Here is a 16,157-nt window from a genome sequence, read left to right as displayed (position 1 = left end):
TTACTTGGTATACAGCTGTGGACTGGATTAGATTCTTGAGTCAGCATTTTCCCCAATAAACATCAGCCTTTCCCTCAAGATGGTTTAATGGATCTCCTCATCAGTGAAGTCAAGGTAATCAGCTTATACTTCTCCAAGGCACTTGAGTCGCTCACTTATGCAGTAGTACGGCCGTTGAACTTCATCCAATCTCTAGCACCTCCCACAACTCTTGGCATCCAGTGAGTCCTGGCATTCCTAACACGTCACATTAGAAATGGGAGGGACCACACACCTGTCCCTTCTGCCTAGTCCACCCTTAGTGTTTGAAGCTCATTTTCAACCTTTTTTCCTTTGCATTTTCCCATCAACTATTGTTTTCACACTGTCACCCTTCCCTCTTCCCTGCAAATATGCCTGCAGAGGACTCAACAGGAATCTCTGCTTGCTCCCTTACCTCTTTATCTCTCATAAATCATTATCTTCCAACAATCTATCCTAATATTATCTATAACAAGATGGAACCATTTTTTCCCACAGGACAAATGCAAACATATGAAGTCCTTCAATATAAGAAGGACAGACAAACCAACAAGTTGAGAGTCCAGTTTAACACATGAAAAGAGGATAATTTTTATCTTGTTTAGCCTTCATAGTTTTATTACTAACAAATAAAAAAGGCAATGTTTGTACATTAATTACACAACTGAGCCATAAGTGAAAGCCAGTGCTACAATTCTGCGGAAACTTAAGTCTACTTTGTCTTTAAACAGATTACCGATTTCCTTGGCAAATACACAGACCTTTTTCTAAAAAATGCATACAATCTAATCCATCTTCTGTGTAGCAGATTATTATTATCTGAATAAGAGTTAACTTCTGATGAGCATGTTACTCAAACTCCCTGTGATGTCCCTCCTCTGGGACAGTAATCAAGGAGCCTGAATCCTCAATACTGACACTGGTAAGGGACATTCACTTGGAACAAAAATAGATGCACACAGTATTTTCAGATGCAGCACTCTGCACCAAGCACAATTTCCCCTAAGAGCACACAGGAAACACACTCTGTCTGGGGTCTGGGTTCTTCTCTCTCTCTCTCTCTCCAGGCCCCCAGTAAGACCCACCTCCAGGCCCCCAGTAAGACCCCCCACTGGCATACCTGTAGAGTTGAATCCTCAGCCAAGTGTCCTAAGCCAAGTCCTCCACCACCTTCTCTGTGAAAACTGTGCTCTGTGTCCCTGCTCCAAGTAGCTGACACACACACACACCTGGGAAAGGCTGGCACAGATTTACTAGCTATGCTCCCCTGCCCAGACTACAAGAGAGATACTGCCACCAGAACAGAGTCTTACCAGAGTATCCAATTATACTGAGTAAAATTAGAAGTTATGTATCTACCATAACGTTCCATGTTAGTTGCCTTCTTTCTTGCTGGATGGGTTCAGAGCCGATCCTCGGCTCCAACTCGGCACTTGCTAAGCTCGAGGCAGCCCCATATCCCATGATGCAAGGCGGTGATTACCCAGATCTCGTTTGGTATCTAGAGGAAAAACTGCCCATAATCTTCTCACAAAGGAAAGAAGAACAACTAACCTGAGAAGGCTGTAAGGGGAACCCAGGTAATTAAGGTCCAGAGCTAACTGGTGTCCAAGGAAGAACAATCTCCCAGAGAAGAAGGAAGTTCAAGGTCTGTCCAGGCTAGGGGGACAGGAGGGAGGGATGCAAGAAAGAAGGCGAGAGAAGACAACTAACATGGAACATTATGGTAGGTACATAACTTCTAAATGTTAAGTTGTCAATCTCGCCTTCATTCTTGCTGGATGGGACCGCGTCCCTAGCACCTCTATCCTGGGTGGCTCAATGGAACAGACTCTTGAGAACTGTGGAACCAAAACTTGCCCTGTCCCTGGAGGCCAAATCCAATTTGTAATGAGAAACGAAGGTATGAGGAGTGGCCCAAGTGGCTGCTGCACAAATAGTGTCTAAGGGTAGCCTAGCCTGAAAAGCTGTAGATGTGGCTAGACCACTGGTAGAATGTGCTTTACATTTTGAGATCAGTTGTTTGCCCTTAAGCTGATAAATGTCCGAAATAGTGGAAGACAGCCATCTGGATAAGGTCACTTTAGAAACAGGGAGACCTTTCTTATTTTCAGCATAAGAAAGAAAAAGCTGATCTTCTTCTTCTTCTTCTTCTTTCGGCTTTTTCCCGGTTAGGGGTCGCCACAGCGGATCACCTTGTCCGCACATTGAATGGCAGTGGAGTTTTTACGGTGTCGAGTTGCCAGCCCGGCGCCCAACCTTCCACAGAAGGCACACTCACACGCACACCTAGGGCCAATTTAGAGTGTCCAATCCACCTGCAGCATGTCTTTGGGATGTGGGAGGAAACCGGAGCACCCAGAGGAAACCCACGCGACCACAGGGAGGACATGCAGACTCCGCACAGAAGGCACCAAAGAAAAAGCTGATCAGACTTCCTAAATTGCTTTGTTCTGTCCGAGTAATATCTGAGTTGGCGATGAACATCTAGGCAATGCAATCTTTGTTCCGCCCTGTCAGAATGATTGGGGAAAAATACTGGAAGATCAATAGATTGGTTTAAATTTGTTTTAGAAGCAACCTTGGGCAAAAAAGATGGATTGGTTCTCAAGGATACTCTATCCTTGTGGAAGACCAAGTAAGGGGGACGAACACAGAGAGCATGAAGTTCAGACACTCTCCTAGCCGAGGTAATAGCAACTAGAAAGAGCGTCTTCCAAGAAAGAAATTTTAATGAGCATGTAGCAGCTGGTTCGAAAGGGGGAAGTATCAAGGATGCCAGCACTAAATTTAGGTCCCACTGCGGTGGAGGATCCCTAACAGGGGGTTTAAGTAGGAATACCCCTCTGAGAAAGGCTTTACACAGTTTGTGAGACATAACGTTCTGGTCTGCAAATCCAACATGGAAATTCGGGATTGCTGCCAACTGGACTATAACTGTGGAAGACGAAGAACCGGAGTGAAAAATTTCAGCTAGAAAGTCCAAGACTGACTAAATAGGGGCAGTAAAAGGGTCTATGTTCTTAGACTTTGCCTAAAAGGAGAAACGTTGCCATTTGCTAGAGTAAATCCTTCTGGTAGAGGACTTTAAAGAAGCTACTATGATATCTCTAACGGGGTTAGAGATCATAGGAAGCCTGGCTAAGGAAGGAAGTGGAGCAACCAAGCGGTGAGGTTTTGGGAACGAATGGACCGGTGCAGTTGACCCGACTGGTGGGTCAGAAGATCTGGAACTGGGTCCAGATGCCAAGGCTGCACCAAGGGATGGCGATGAAGGAACGGGAACCAAATTTGTCGAGGCCAGTAAGGAGCAATGAGAATCAGCTTGGCTCTCAAGACGGTAGCTTTCTGGAGTACTTGAGGTATTAACGGAAAAGGGGGAAAGGCATAAAGAAGTCCCCGGGGCCAATCCTGGGTTACAGCGTCTCTGGGGGGATGGCCCGGAAGTGGAAAGAGAGAGAAGAAGTCTGGGCATTTGCTGTTTTGGGGTGTAGCGAAAAGGTCGCAGCATGGGCGGCCCCACTTCTGAAAAATCTCTTCCAGTATAGATTGTTTGAGAGACCACTCGTGAGGCATGAGTATAGCTCTGCTCAATCTGTCCGCTATGATGTTGGTTTTCCCGGGGATATGCGTTGCTATCAGAAACCGATGAGAGGAGATCGCCCATTGCCAAAGTCTGAGAGCTTCTCGACACAAAGGATAGGACTTGGTCCCGCCCTGTTTGTTGATGTACCATACCACGGACATGTTGTCCGTGTGAACTGCAATTGTCCCTAAGGGAAGAAAGTCGTTGAGGGCTTGCAACGTTAAAAGCACTGCTCTCATCTCTAGGACATTTATGTGCAGGTGGTATTCGAACGGTTGCCACGTGCCATGGACCATCCTGCCCTGATAATGCCCCCCCACCTGATCAGGGAGGCATCCGAAGTGACCGTGGCTACCGGGGCCGAGGGGACAAATGGTCTGCCCTGATGGACTAGGGGGGAAGAAGTCCACCAGGATAGATGGCTCTTGCAGGTCTGTGTCACGAGAATCTTGTGATGCATGGGTAACTGCTGGAAGGACCATTGGGTAAACAACATCCACTGCAGGAGACGCATGTAAAAACGGGCCAGAGGAAGAAGTGTGATGGCAGCTGCCATAAGGCCTAACACTTTCAGGACCAACCTGGCTTGTACCTTTTTGCTGAATAGGATGATCCGAACATGGTTTTGGATATCCAGGATTCTTTGGTTTGTTAGGTTTGCTGACATCCGAGTAGTGTCTAGATCTGCGCCTATAAAGGTAATAGATTGGCAAGGCGATAAGGAAGACTTTTCGAAGTTGACTGAAATCCCTAACTGGCTGCAGAGACGTAAAGTGTAATCCCTGGCCTGGAGAAGTTGATGCCTGGTGGTGGCTGAGAGGAGCCAGTCGTCTAGGTACTGAAACACCTGGAATCCCTGACGTCTCAGGTGAGCCGTGACCGCTGCCATGCATTTGGTGAACACTCTGGGGGCTGTAGTGAGACCAAAGGGCAGGGCTCTGAACTGAACAAGACTGGTCCCCAGCCGAAAGCTGAGAAACCTTCTGGAGCGCCTGTGGATTTTTATGTGATAGTACGCATCTTGAAGGTCTATGGAGCACATCCAGTTGTTTTTGCCCAGAAAGGGCAAAATCGATTGAAGTGTGACCATCCGAAATCTTGCCTTTTTGACAGACTTGTTTAGCCTGCTGAGGTCTAATATTGGTCTCCAGTCTCCCGTCTTTTTGGGGACCAAAAAGAACCTTGAGTAGATTCCGGATTCTAAATGATCTGTTGGAACTGGCTGGATGGCCCTTTTCTCTAGAAGCTTTGAAACCTCTAGCTTTGCAATTTCCCTTAGACCGGGTGGAACGTCTGGAAGGGATCCTTTTTGAGGGAAGGGGCTTTTCTCGAAAGGTATTTTGTAACCCTCGGATATGATCGACTGTACCCATTTGTCTTGAGAGAGGGAAAGCCAGGCTTCTGGGTACAGCGACAATCTCCCCCCGACTGCCTCCAAGGGTGGGCAGTCGGGCAACACCTCAGGGATGCTGGAAGGGCTTGTCAGAGAGAGGCTCTCTGCTGCCCTGGTTCTGCGGACCCCCTCTGCCCCTAGGGCGGCATCTGTTGTTATTAGCCCCTCTGCCTCTGGGGGTAAACTGACCACGTGCGTCAGGCGTGACTCCCTGTGATTTTCGGAACCACATTTTCCCGCCCTTCTGACCTTTGGGGTAAGGTCTAGAAGGGGTGGAGAAACGGACTCCTACGGCAGAAAGAGTCTTGCCGTCTTGCTTGCACCTGGTCAAAGTGTCCTTCACCTGAGGGCCAAACAAAGTTGTCCAATCAAAGGGAGAGTTTGTGAAGGACGCCTTAAAAGGGTCTGCAAAATTGCAAAGCCGCATCCAGGACTGACGTCTGAGAGCCACTCCTGTGCCTGCGGCTCTACTCGCCCCATCGGCTGCATAAGAAATGAGCCGCATGGAGGAGTTAGTTATGGAATTTAGGATTCCCAGCTGAGAGGCAATCTTCTCGAGCCCCTGCAGCTGACGGATCCTGTACTACTTCACCCAATTCTTTGAGGATATCTCTTTGAAGTCGGGTAAAGTGACATAAATAATTCAGCGAACGCATAGCAAAGGTCGCTGAGGAAAACATCCGCTTACCATACCTGTCCATGGTCCTAGACTCCTTGTTAGGAGGATGGACTGGTATGGAAGGATCTGCAAGTTCCTTCTTGGTGGCGGCCGCCACCACCATGGCATCAACCGGGACACCTTTAGTGAAAAACTGTTTTTCAGTGGGGGCCGTGATAAATTTAGAAGGCCTCCTGGGGACTGGTTCCACAGAATCAGGAGATGCCCACACCTTTCGAGCGATCACGTCCATGAGGGGGTCGAAAGGCGAAGACACCCAGGAGGTGGAGGGTCGAGATCCAAAAGCCTCCAGGTATACAGATTCATCCTCGGAGGGATTAATGGAGGGCCAGTTCCCCCTCTGTTTCAGGAGTTCAAGGATGTCTGAAAAGGAGACATCCTCAGAGGGGGATCTTGGGGACCCCTCCGACTCATCTAAAAGTTGGTATCTGATGTCGTAGACTCAGGGGAGTCTAAGTGCTTCCTCTTGCAGGTCCTCTTATGCGGGGGTTCCCCTGAAGGATCAGGAAAAACCTCGGAAGAGGAAGTTCTTCCCAATGGGGAAACCTGGGGCGATGGATCTCTGGGTCCGGGAGCAAGACAGTGGGAAGAGATATCTACAGGCACCGTAGAGGGAGGAGCTAAAGGAATCGACTGCTGACTGAGCTCGGGGGCTAGCACACTCCTCATCACCTCGAAGGCTCCCCTCCCGGGGAGGACCGAGAGCTCCCGCTCCGAAGAAACAGGAATCCCCAGCCCCACCGAAAGGGAAGGCTCCGAAGCTCCGAGAGGGAGAACGGGGTCGGACAAGGGTCCGATGCCACTCGCCCGCTCGGAACCGACCAGGGAAGCCAGACGACCGGATCCCTCCAAGGATGGTCTCAAGGAGGAGATAGGAGTCGAAAATGACGGAGCCGAAAGGGGTGGTATCAGCTCCGAAGCACCAACAGTCACGGTACCAATAATCTCCGGCTCCGAGCTCTGAAGGAGAGTCGAAGGAGGAATTTCTGGAGGGTGTGGAATAGCGGTCGTCTGCTGAGATGGGCTATGGAGCATCTGGGCCAGTGCCTGTGATTTCAGCAGTCTACTCACCACTCTCTCCAAGTCATGGTCTGAGAGTCTGGAAGACCTTGAGGATCGGCTCCGATGGCTCCGCTCCGAAAGTAAGGGAGAGGCCGGAGCCGAGTGGATAGACTCCAGCGAAGGAGATCTAGATCTCTTTCTCAACGGAGCCATCGGAGCCGAAGAACCTTCGGTTCCAGTTGGAGCCGACAGCTTGTCGGCTCCGAGCTGGGTTAGAGATGTGTCGGCTCCAGCTGGAGCAGACGCAGGCTTCGAAGCAAGAGAATCGGCTCCAGCCAGAGCAGACAAAGGTACCGAAGCCAGGGTATCGGTGCCGATCGGCGCCGATACTAAAACTTCCGAGAAGGAAGGATCGGCTCCAGACGGAGCCGATCTCGACTCCGGTGGAGTCGGAACCAAGGCCACTGACTTGGACACTGAAGTCTGGGCCTTGGATGGCTTTGAGGGCTTCCCCGAGCCGGATTTAGCCGGGGAGCTCTCAGGCTTGAGAAGACCTCTTAAGATAAGTTTATTTCTACGTTCCTGCAGGACTCTCTGGCTGAATGAGTGGCAAATAGCACAGGAGTCCTGCAGGTTTAGGGGTCCCAGGCAATAAATACAAGAAGTGTGACCGTCTGTCAGAGACATCTTCTGACAGCACGAGTCACACTTCTTGAAACCTGACACACACACCACGCAGTCCAAAAAACACACTGACTATACAAAAAAAACTAAGTACAACACACCTAAACAAATTCTGACAGGAAACTGTTTGGGAGGGTAAGGCCTAAGGCCTGAAAAACAGAAAATATGGATAAGTGGATGGGAAGCTAACGGGAATAGGGCTAAGTGAATCAGGGAACTAACAGACTATAAATATGAAAAAAATTAAGGTACTGGGATAGCGAATTTTCTCAGAAAGAGTAATTAAATTCACTTACCAGGAGCTGGCAAAAAAGGTGACCTCATGAGCGAAGCGGCAAACAAGATCTGGGTAATCACCGCCTTGCATCATGGGATATGGGTCTGCCTCGAGCTGGTAAAAGTGACTCTCGAGCTTAGCAAGTGCCGAGTCGGAGCCGAGGATCAGCTCCGAACCCATCCAGCAAGAATGAAGGCGAGATTGACAACTTAACATTTAATACTTATACAAATGGTAGTGTTTGACCAATGCAGCAAGGTGTTCAGGAGCCGTCACATTGTCACCAAATAAATACAAGTACTCTCAAATGTTAAAGTATTCTCTAAAAGACCAGTCACAATGAAAAGTTAAATATATTTAATAAATAATAAAAGAACATGAAAATACTAAATATCTATTTACAATAAACACAAGAGTTTCAGCTATGGGAAATATTAAAACAACACCGATGAACAAGATTCACACAGATACAGAAAAACAGTACTTAACTAATCTCACTATATTTTCCTGACTGATCTAAAAAAATATAACTCCCAGGTTACTTACTAAAGCAAGGTAAGATGAAGTGGGTGAGTGATCCTTCTATGTCAGGTTTCAAAAACAGACTGCAATGAGACTTCTGTCATCTAGTATTAAAGTATCATTTCAGTGTTGGATTACAGAACAACATCACATACATCTACTCATCTGACTTCTGGTTGCAATACTACCCCCTTTACCAGAAACTGAACCAGAATCCCACACATGTTACCATACACACAGATAGAGCTTTGCTAAGATGTGTTATAACATCTGGAAGCCATAAAACCATTTCAACACTTCCACCCTTCCAGGGTAGCAATTAGTTCCTTGCTAAGCACAATATAGCAGGATTCCTAGTCCTTGTTTTCACAGATATTTTGTCTCTGGCTGCAATCAGAACTGTAAGATACAATTGTATGGCCTACCAGGTAATTTAATTTCAGACTATTTTTCAAAGTTAGCTGGACTGAGCTTCTTCTCTTCCAGTGTCATCTGTCACAATATTAATTTCAATAGTTCCAACACAGTCTGACATACAGGTGCATTTCTTTTTTTGACCAGCAGGACCTACTGTTGGTATATTTAACACAAGCAACTTTACAAATACTATTTCAACACAAGCCAGTTTGATATACAAATGACATGCAATTCTTTACTAAACTCCAGCTAGTTATGCTGGCATGTGTTACATCCATTGCCCTACTTCTCCTAGCATAGCTGGCAATACCTCATATCGTCACACTCCCATTTATAAGACTTAAACATATATACCTAAATGAAAAAGACAGTAGTAAACAAATAATATAAATTTGTAAATAAAAATATGGTAGATAGGGTATTCATATGCAGTGTTTTCCTTTTATAAACAACTATTAATCTTCTCTTCAGAACACAAAAGAGAAAGTCACTCATCCACAGAAACAATGGCATAATCAAGTAGCAGAACATCTCAAAATAGCATTATGTACACAAACTACAATATATACTCCAAATTATGAACTGCACAAACGTGTAAAATGTCTAAATGGTGCGGAACTACAGTTGTTAATATCAGTATTCTCTATAGTTTTGCAGAGGGAAAATGAAGTAGTTCTTACTATCTTGCTAACATCATTCTAGACTATTCATACTAACTTCAATTGCTTCTCCTGCCTGTGCTGGTGGCAAACATGGATGAAGCACTTAATATAGCCTAGGCAACTAGAGTTTGAACAGAGTCTCAGATACAAGGTGGAAGTAGCTACAAACACGCAAACATATCCTTGAGGTTAATCCCTGGGTCTGGTTGTGGACATATGACAGTTGTCTACCAGTGCAGTGTTGTGAGAATCGCACATGAAGGAGAAGATGATACACCATTGTATCCCACTGCAAGAGGATATCATGCACAGGCTTTTAGGTTCATTAGTGAAGAAGATGTAAGTAAGAGGTGAATTATCTCAGTTCTGTTTTTAGGAATAATGACACACCCATAATTGAGTGGATACACAGGAAGATGAGCGTGCTGTTAACACAAATACTTCTCATATTTTTTAAAAGTTATCATTAAAAAGCACTTGGACATACCGAATATGAATCTAGACATTGCCAATATTATAGGCAAAGCCCCACTCTTTACATTCAAAAAATTGTAGAAATTTTAAAAAGGCAATTATTTTATAAAAATGTACATTATAACATTATCACCACACATACAGACAGTCATCCATGTAGGAACTGTAATGTATGCAGACCAATCACCACATCCACCACTTTTATACATAATACTACTGCTAAAACATATTATATAGTTGCATACTGATTGTGCTACTAAACATGTAGTTTACATAGCCACATACATAAATTGTGAAGCATTCTATATTAGCAAAACAATTTAAAGAACACAAATATATGACATCAAGAACAGAAACATAAAAACGTTTTTCAAAGCATATAATACAAGTGTGAGAAGAGCTTGACTTCAAATTTACAGCAATGCAAGTAACCAGTAAAGATTAAAAATGTAGAAACATCATAAACTGCTCGCAAGTTTGTGAATACAAATGGATTACTGAAATGAATGCTACACAAGCCCAGCTTAAATGATAGTTATACTTTAAAGCCAATTTTATAAATCTGACGTTTTAAACATTACTCATTATGCTTGTTTTAAATGCATTTTGATGCATAAATGGTATTGGTAGCTGTTTTTAGATAAATAAAATGAACTTCACAAAATACCACTCTGGTAAACGAAAGTCCAGTCCACAAAGCTGAAAAGCAAGTGCTGAAAATATTTTATTTAGGAACACCACTGGTAACGATAAAAACAAACGTGTAGTACATCCAATGCATCAAAGCGCTTTCAACCAGGGAGTGCCTGGGTGAAAGTGCTTGATGCATTGGATGTACTACACGTTTGTTTTTATCGTTACCAGTGGTGTTCTTAAATAAAATATTTTCAGCACTTGGTTTTCAGCTTTGTGGGCTGTTTTTAGATAACTAAAGGAATTGCTATTTGTGCAAAAGCAATTATTTCTTTTTAACAGACGCGCAAGTTTGTGAATACAAATGGATTACTGAAATGAATGCTACACAAGCCCAGTTTAAATGATAGTTATACTTTAAAGCCAATTTTATAAATCTGACGTTTTAAACATTACTCATTATGCTTGTTTTAAATGCATTTTGATGCATAAATGGTATTGGTAGCTGTTTTTAGATAACTAAAGGAATTGCTATTTGTGCAAAAGCAATTATTTCTTTTTAACAGACGTTCTCTTAATAAATGCATCTCTACTGTGTTTCCTGATTTGCTTTGCAGTGGAATGTCATTACAAGTCTTTTGCTGAACAATATGGATGCATGCAGGGTGCTGATCTTTGGGAAAAACTGACACTATCCCAGAAGCCTTAATCTCCTCACCGTCCACAGTTAGTGTAGAGGTGATTAAATCGGGTTCATTTGATCCAGTGGATAACTAGTACACGAGGAGAGGCTCTGGGAACAACATGGTCAGCTGTTGGGAGCCAAAAAATGCTACAAAAAAGGCTTCTACACATTATATGATACTACAGTTTAAAGATGATTAAGCTAGCCTATGAATCCTCATTAAACAACTGTGGATAGCCAATAGTTTTAAAATTCATAACGCAGTTTTTCCTTGCTAAGTGTCAAGTGCATCCAGCCTTTGATACAACAATAAATGTCAAGCTTTATTGCATGCAGTAAACTTTCTAAAGTGAAGGAATCAGTACATGCTTCCTAGAACGGGAAATCACTGCCAAACACCAATCTAATTTTCTACCAAAGTACAACATAACAGCACCATTATCTGAGGACATAACATAACATACAACAGTAACATAAATGATCAACTTTATGTACCTTGATTTTCAACTTCAGAAAAGTTTTAAGAAGGAATGGCATTTTAATCAACTGTTTCTCAAATGTAAGACCACTTTATTTATTACATTTACTTACATGACAGAAGTTACACTAACCTGCCAAGGTCTGTCCCAGTCCAGTGGAATTGGAAATGCTCCAAGCCATGTTCCCATGACACTACAAGCACTAGTGATCTGCAAACTTCTTTCCCAAACAGTCAAAGCTCTGTAAAAATATCACATTTTTTAAATAAACATAATAGATTTGCAGAAACAGAAAACAAGACTATGTACAGTTTTCAGGTCTGAACTAAGAATGATACATAACTGGCTAGTTAAGATACAAGCAATATACACAAAAAATGTTGGCAAGTTATTTTCAACTGATCTAAACACCAAGGAATGCAAAGGTACAGACAACACAGTCCTTAATCTTTTACAGCAAAATTAGGAGAAGCAAATAACATCAGGGAAAATGCCCCAAATTAGGAAATCTTTTTAAAATACTGTTATTAATAACTTGTAACTTCTCAAAATTATCCAATTTAAAAGGGACGGAGCAATTTTTCAAGCCAAAATTAGGGGTGCTCCTCCAGTTTGGAGACAATTGAGAGGTGTGGTGACAAGTGACAAAAGTAAGCAAAGTTTTTTTTTTTTTTTTTTTTTTTTTTTTTTAACTTAAAGAGTAAATGTTATGTGTAGAACATAACCAACTACCTGACTGGAACCATGTTGTCTGTCTGATCTGATAAAGGATTTTATGACAACTTAACATAAAAAAATATACAAAATACAGCAGTGAAGCTATACATGTGCCAGCAGTACAGTGTGCTATATAAACTAATTTAAAATTGGTCATACAGATGCACAATAAGAATATTCATGTTAGTTGGGCTATCCATTGCTCAGTCCCCTGCCCACCTCACCAAACATATGACTCGAGATAAATTTATGGAAATAACAGATATGCAAGGACTCCAGAGCTTGACATTCAAATCTGTCATTTTCTTAAGGGAAAAAAAAGCTTCAACTGGAAAGGGCAGTTGGGGGGAAAACACACTGGGGAGCAGCCTGGGAATAAGGGATTTACTGCAGTCATCCCTCTTAATGACTACCTAATATGATAAGCTCTCAACTTATTTTAATTTTAAGGGGGCACTGTAATGGGTGGCTGGGGAATTTAGGGGGATCAAGTTCTGTTTGTCAAATGCCACACCCAATCTATAGGTGAAGAAAAAAAATAATCTGTATTCCTGAACTAATGTAGTATATGGATGTAAAACCTCAACTAATGGCACATGTATAAGATATGCATAGCACTTCTCATCCTAGAGTCCACCCTGGATAGAAGACAAGGATGTAAAGGGACTCTGAGTGACAGCTCAGTAACCATTAATACACACATAATACATATCATTTAATGCTGATGAACTACATACAGAGATCTATATGTCATGTGGTTTGATGAAGTTACACAGAATTACAAGGTTTTCAATACAGACATCAATGAAATTGAACGCAACTACTATTTCTGTGCATTACTTATTAAGTCTCCTAACATAACAACTATCTTCAGCCAAAAATGACTGCTAGTTCTGATAGATATGCATGCTTTATGGAAAGTCAAATACAATTCTCTACATATCAGAGCCTGGTGCTGTAAAATCTATTCAGAAGACATGACAGCAACCAAGAACAGTATCCTCTAATAATAAACTTCATGTCCACTGAACCAGTGAGCTGAAAGTGAGGATGCACAGGCCTTTCAGTTCAAATCCAGGAGGAGAATGATTTTTCTCTGGCAAAATGGAGACTGTTAACACTTTTCTGAGACTGCTTAATAACTCTGTGTGGTGAATAAGTTCTGTACATAAGGTTATGATAGTGAGACTGCAAAAACATGCACCCAGAGCATGAGTTGAATAGGTACTTGAGATAACAGAACAGGTCTCAGCCCATATGAAGAACCACTTCCACTTGATGCATGCATGACTATTGTAAGGCTACTTGGCACCCTCCAACACCTCTGAAGCAGAGAAGGGATCAAAGGGAAATGTGGAAAGGCAAACAAGAACACTACCCTTCACTCTAAGGAAAACAGACTTGCCCTGTCAAAGAGAACAGAACTTCATAAAAACATCTTTATCTCTTGCAGCAAACAACTCAACCTCAATGCTTCCAACACTCCATATGCTTATCTGGTTAAAAGAAAGTCGAAGAACCGACTAAAAAAACCTCTAGGATTACAGTTCCAGCTGTGAACCTAACTGCAACTTAACAAGCTTGCTTTATTTTTTTAAAGCACATCAGTTTTCTACATTTTGTATTAAAAGGAGGACTTTCTAACCTTTGGGGGATTTTCACAACTGTCCCAAAGTCCCAGTTTATTTGACACTACAATACCTTACAATTCATTTGAAATGCAGTACGCTGCTTCTTGCAGTTTGAAAATTCAAAAATGCAGTAAGCCATTTTTTGCAGTCGTCATACTATGTTCTTCAGTAATTTTTCTCACCGATTTTCTTAAAACACACGTCATGCTAAAAGAATGGTTGTCCCAATATACATTTCCTTCCCAGCTTAACACAGTCATTGTGTTCATCTTTGGTAAACAACCTTCCATCAGTCTCCTAAATCTGTTTGGTATTTGTTTCGGTATGCAGCCTTCCAGCAAAAAATATGCATTCTTTAGTAAGCAAACTTTTAGTACTTTTATATCACTTTGTTAAAACAGCACTTGTAACATTACCACTGATTTTATGTCCCACTATTATTTTAAACATGGTTTAAGAATTGTTCTACTCAATCCACACTCAAGCACCTAGCTTCTCTCTCTCTTTCTGTCACAGTCTGTCTTTGGGTATGGCAAACAAAGAAATCTAATTATTGTTTTCAGTACCACTTAAAAATAAGTTAACATTTTAAAATGGACATGCAGTTTAAGTAAACCTAGATCAAAGTAAGCTCCACAGCTTGTAACCAGGTTGCAAATCTCTTCAGAATACACCATTGAGCTAGCACTTGGTTAACACTTCAGTCACTAGTTCTTCTCTTGGTTAGGGTTACTCCCTGTCCCCCATTTTACTACAAACACTGAATTCACTTTTGTTGGGCTTCAAGTAGCTCAAGACATATAGGCTATTACTGCATACATATCAATTTAATTTTAAAATGATGGGAACACAAAGAAAACCTCCTACATAAAAAAGCAGTGGAAGAGTTCAACTGGGTAAAAACAAAAGTAGTCCAGCATGAGTATATTTTGTCAAATATTCAGCCTGAAGGAGGTAGAGAGAAGAGGGGTTGGCTGGTAAGGAAACAAGTAGTATAGCAGTCCAGACAGGACTGACCTAGGAAAGGCAGCCCTTGACTTGGAGAAGATATCATTTTTTGTAGTATTTGTTGAAGGTGTGAACAAAGAACCAAGTATCAGCTTCCAAGAAAGACCTGGCATCTACTGGCTTGTGAAAAGCCCCAGAGAAAGCTACTGCCTAGTGGGATGAGCTTTGGGCAGGAAGACAAGGCTTTACCATAGTGCAAGCAGCAGAAAAAGACAGACTTAGTGATCCAAGTTGCAATAGTTTGCTTGGAGACTGCATCTTTTATGATACCCAAGTTGGGCCAGCCAAACAGTTGAGCAGTTTTCCTGAAGGATTTGATTTTATCTAGATAAAATTTCAATTGCCTTTGAATGTCCAGTGAATGCAACCCCCCCCCCCATTTTGGGGATTGGAAAAGAAAGTAAGTAGGTGAACATCCTGAGGGACAGCTCATTCACTACCTTAGGCATAAAGGATGGATTAGCCCAGTCACCCCTTTAAAAAAATACGAAAAGGGGGAATGGCCATGAGAGCTTGTAGGCCAGAAACCCTCCTGGCAGAGGTGAGTGCCAAGAGTAGGATACTTTTAAGTGCAAAATTTTAAAGCAGCAGAATATGCTGGTTCAAAGGGAGGCAATGTAAGCTTTTGTGGCACTAAACTGAGATCCCACGAGGGGACAGATGGGTTTCCTTGGTGGGATGAGATACAAAACTTCCCTGAAGAAAAGCTAGACTTCCACTCTAATCATAAGTGGAGGGTTAAGAGGAAGGAGGGCATTGATGGCAGACACCTAAGCTTTTATTGAATAGTAAGCCAAACCTGGATACAATAGTCCATAAAGGTACTGCAGTACAGCAGAGACATGTGATAACTGTGTGTTCCAATGGTGTATGCAGCACCAACAGGAAAACCTTTTCCATTTAGCTGTGCAAGACTTTTTAGTAATGGGTCTCCTGGCTTCTTGTAGTACTTGAGCTACCTCTTCAGAGAAATGGTGTCTTTGAGGGATTAAAATCCTATCATCCATAGAGTAAAGCTGAGAGAGGAAAGATATAGGTGGAGAATCAATCCTTTTTGTTGAGTGATAAGATCCAGTTGCAAAGGTAATCCCTATAATTTCCCTTTGTCGGTGAAACAGCACAGTAAAGCAATAATGCTTTGACCAAAAGGGTGCTAGCAATAAGGAGTCTGGGTGCTTCCTTTTGTGCATTCAGGAATTTTGGAAAAACAGGCAGTGGAGAAAAGCCATAGAGGAACTTCTCTTTCCAATGGAAAGATACGGCATCTGTCCTCCAGGCTGTGGGACA

The 16,157-nt window shown here is 42.8% G+C and overlaps 1 protein-coding gene across 2 annotated transcripts in view; it reads right to left on the bottom strand.

Moving 5' to 3' along the window:
- PIGF (phosphatidylinositol glycan anchor biosynthesis class F) overlaps nucleotides 1–16,157 on the bottom strand; it is a 242,991-nt gene that overhangs the window by 90,837 nt on the left and 135,997 nt on the right. For both annotated transcript variants that reach the window (XM_044059819.1, XM_044059745.1), the window contains exon 5: nucleotides 11,647–11,755. In XM_044059819.1, the coding sequence (XP_043915754.1) occupies nucleotides 11,647–11,755 (109 nt within the window). The remainder of the gene's footprint in view (nucleotides 1–11,646; nucleotides 11,756–16,157) is intronic.

This window comes from Protopterus annectens, chromosome 1.part0, assembly GCF_019279795.1.
Source record: "Protopterus annectens isolate FY-2018-M chromosome 1.part0, PAN1.0, whole genome shotgun sequence".
Classification (NCBI taxonomy): domain Eukaryota; kingdom Metazoa; phylum Chordata; order Ceratodontiformes; family Protopteridae; genus Protopterus; species Protopterus annectens.
The sequence above is the reverse complement of the archived record's forward strand: the minus strand, read 5'-3'. Positions and strand labels throughout refer to the sequence as shown.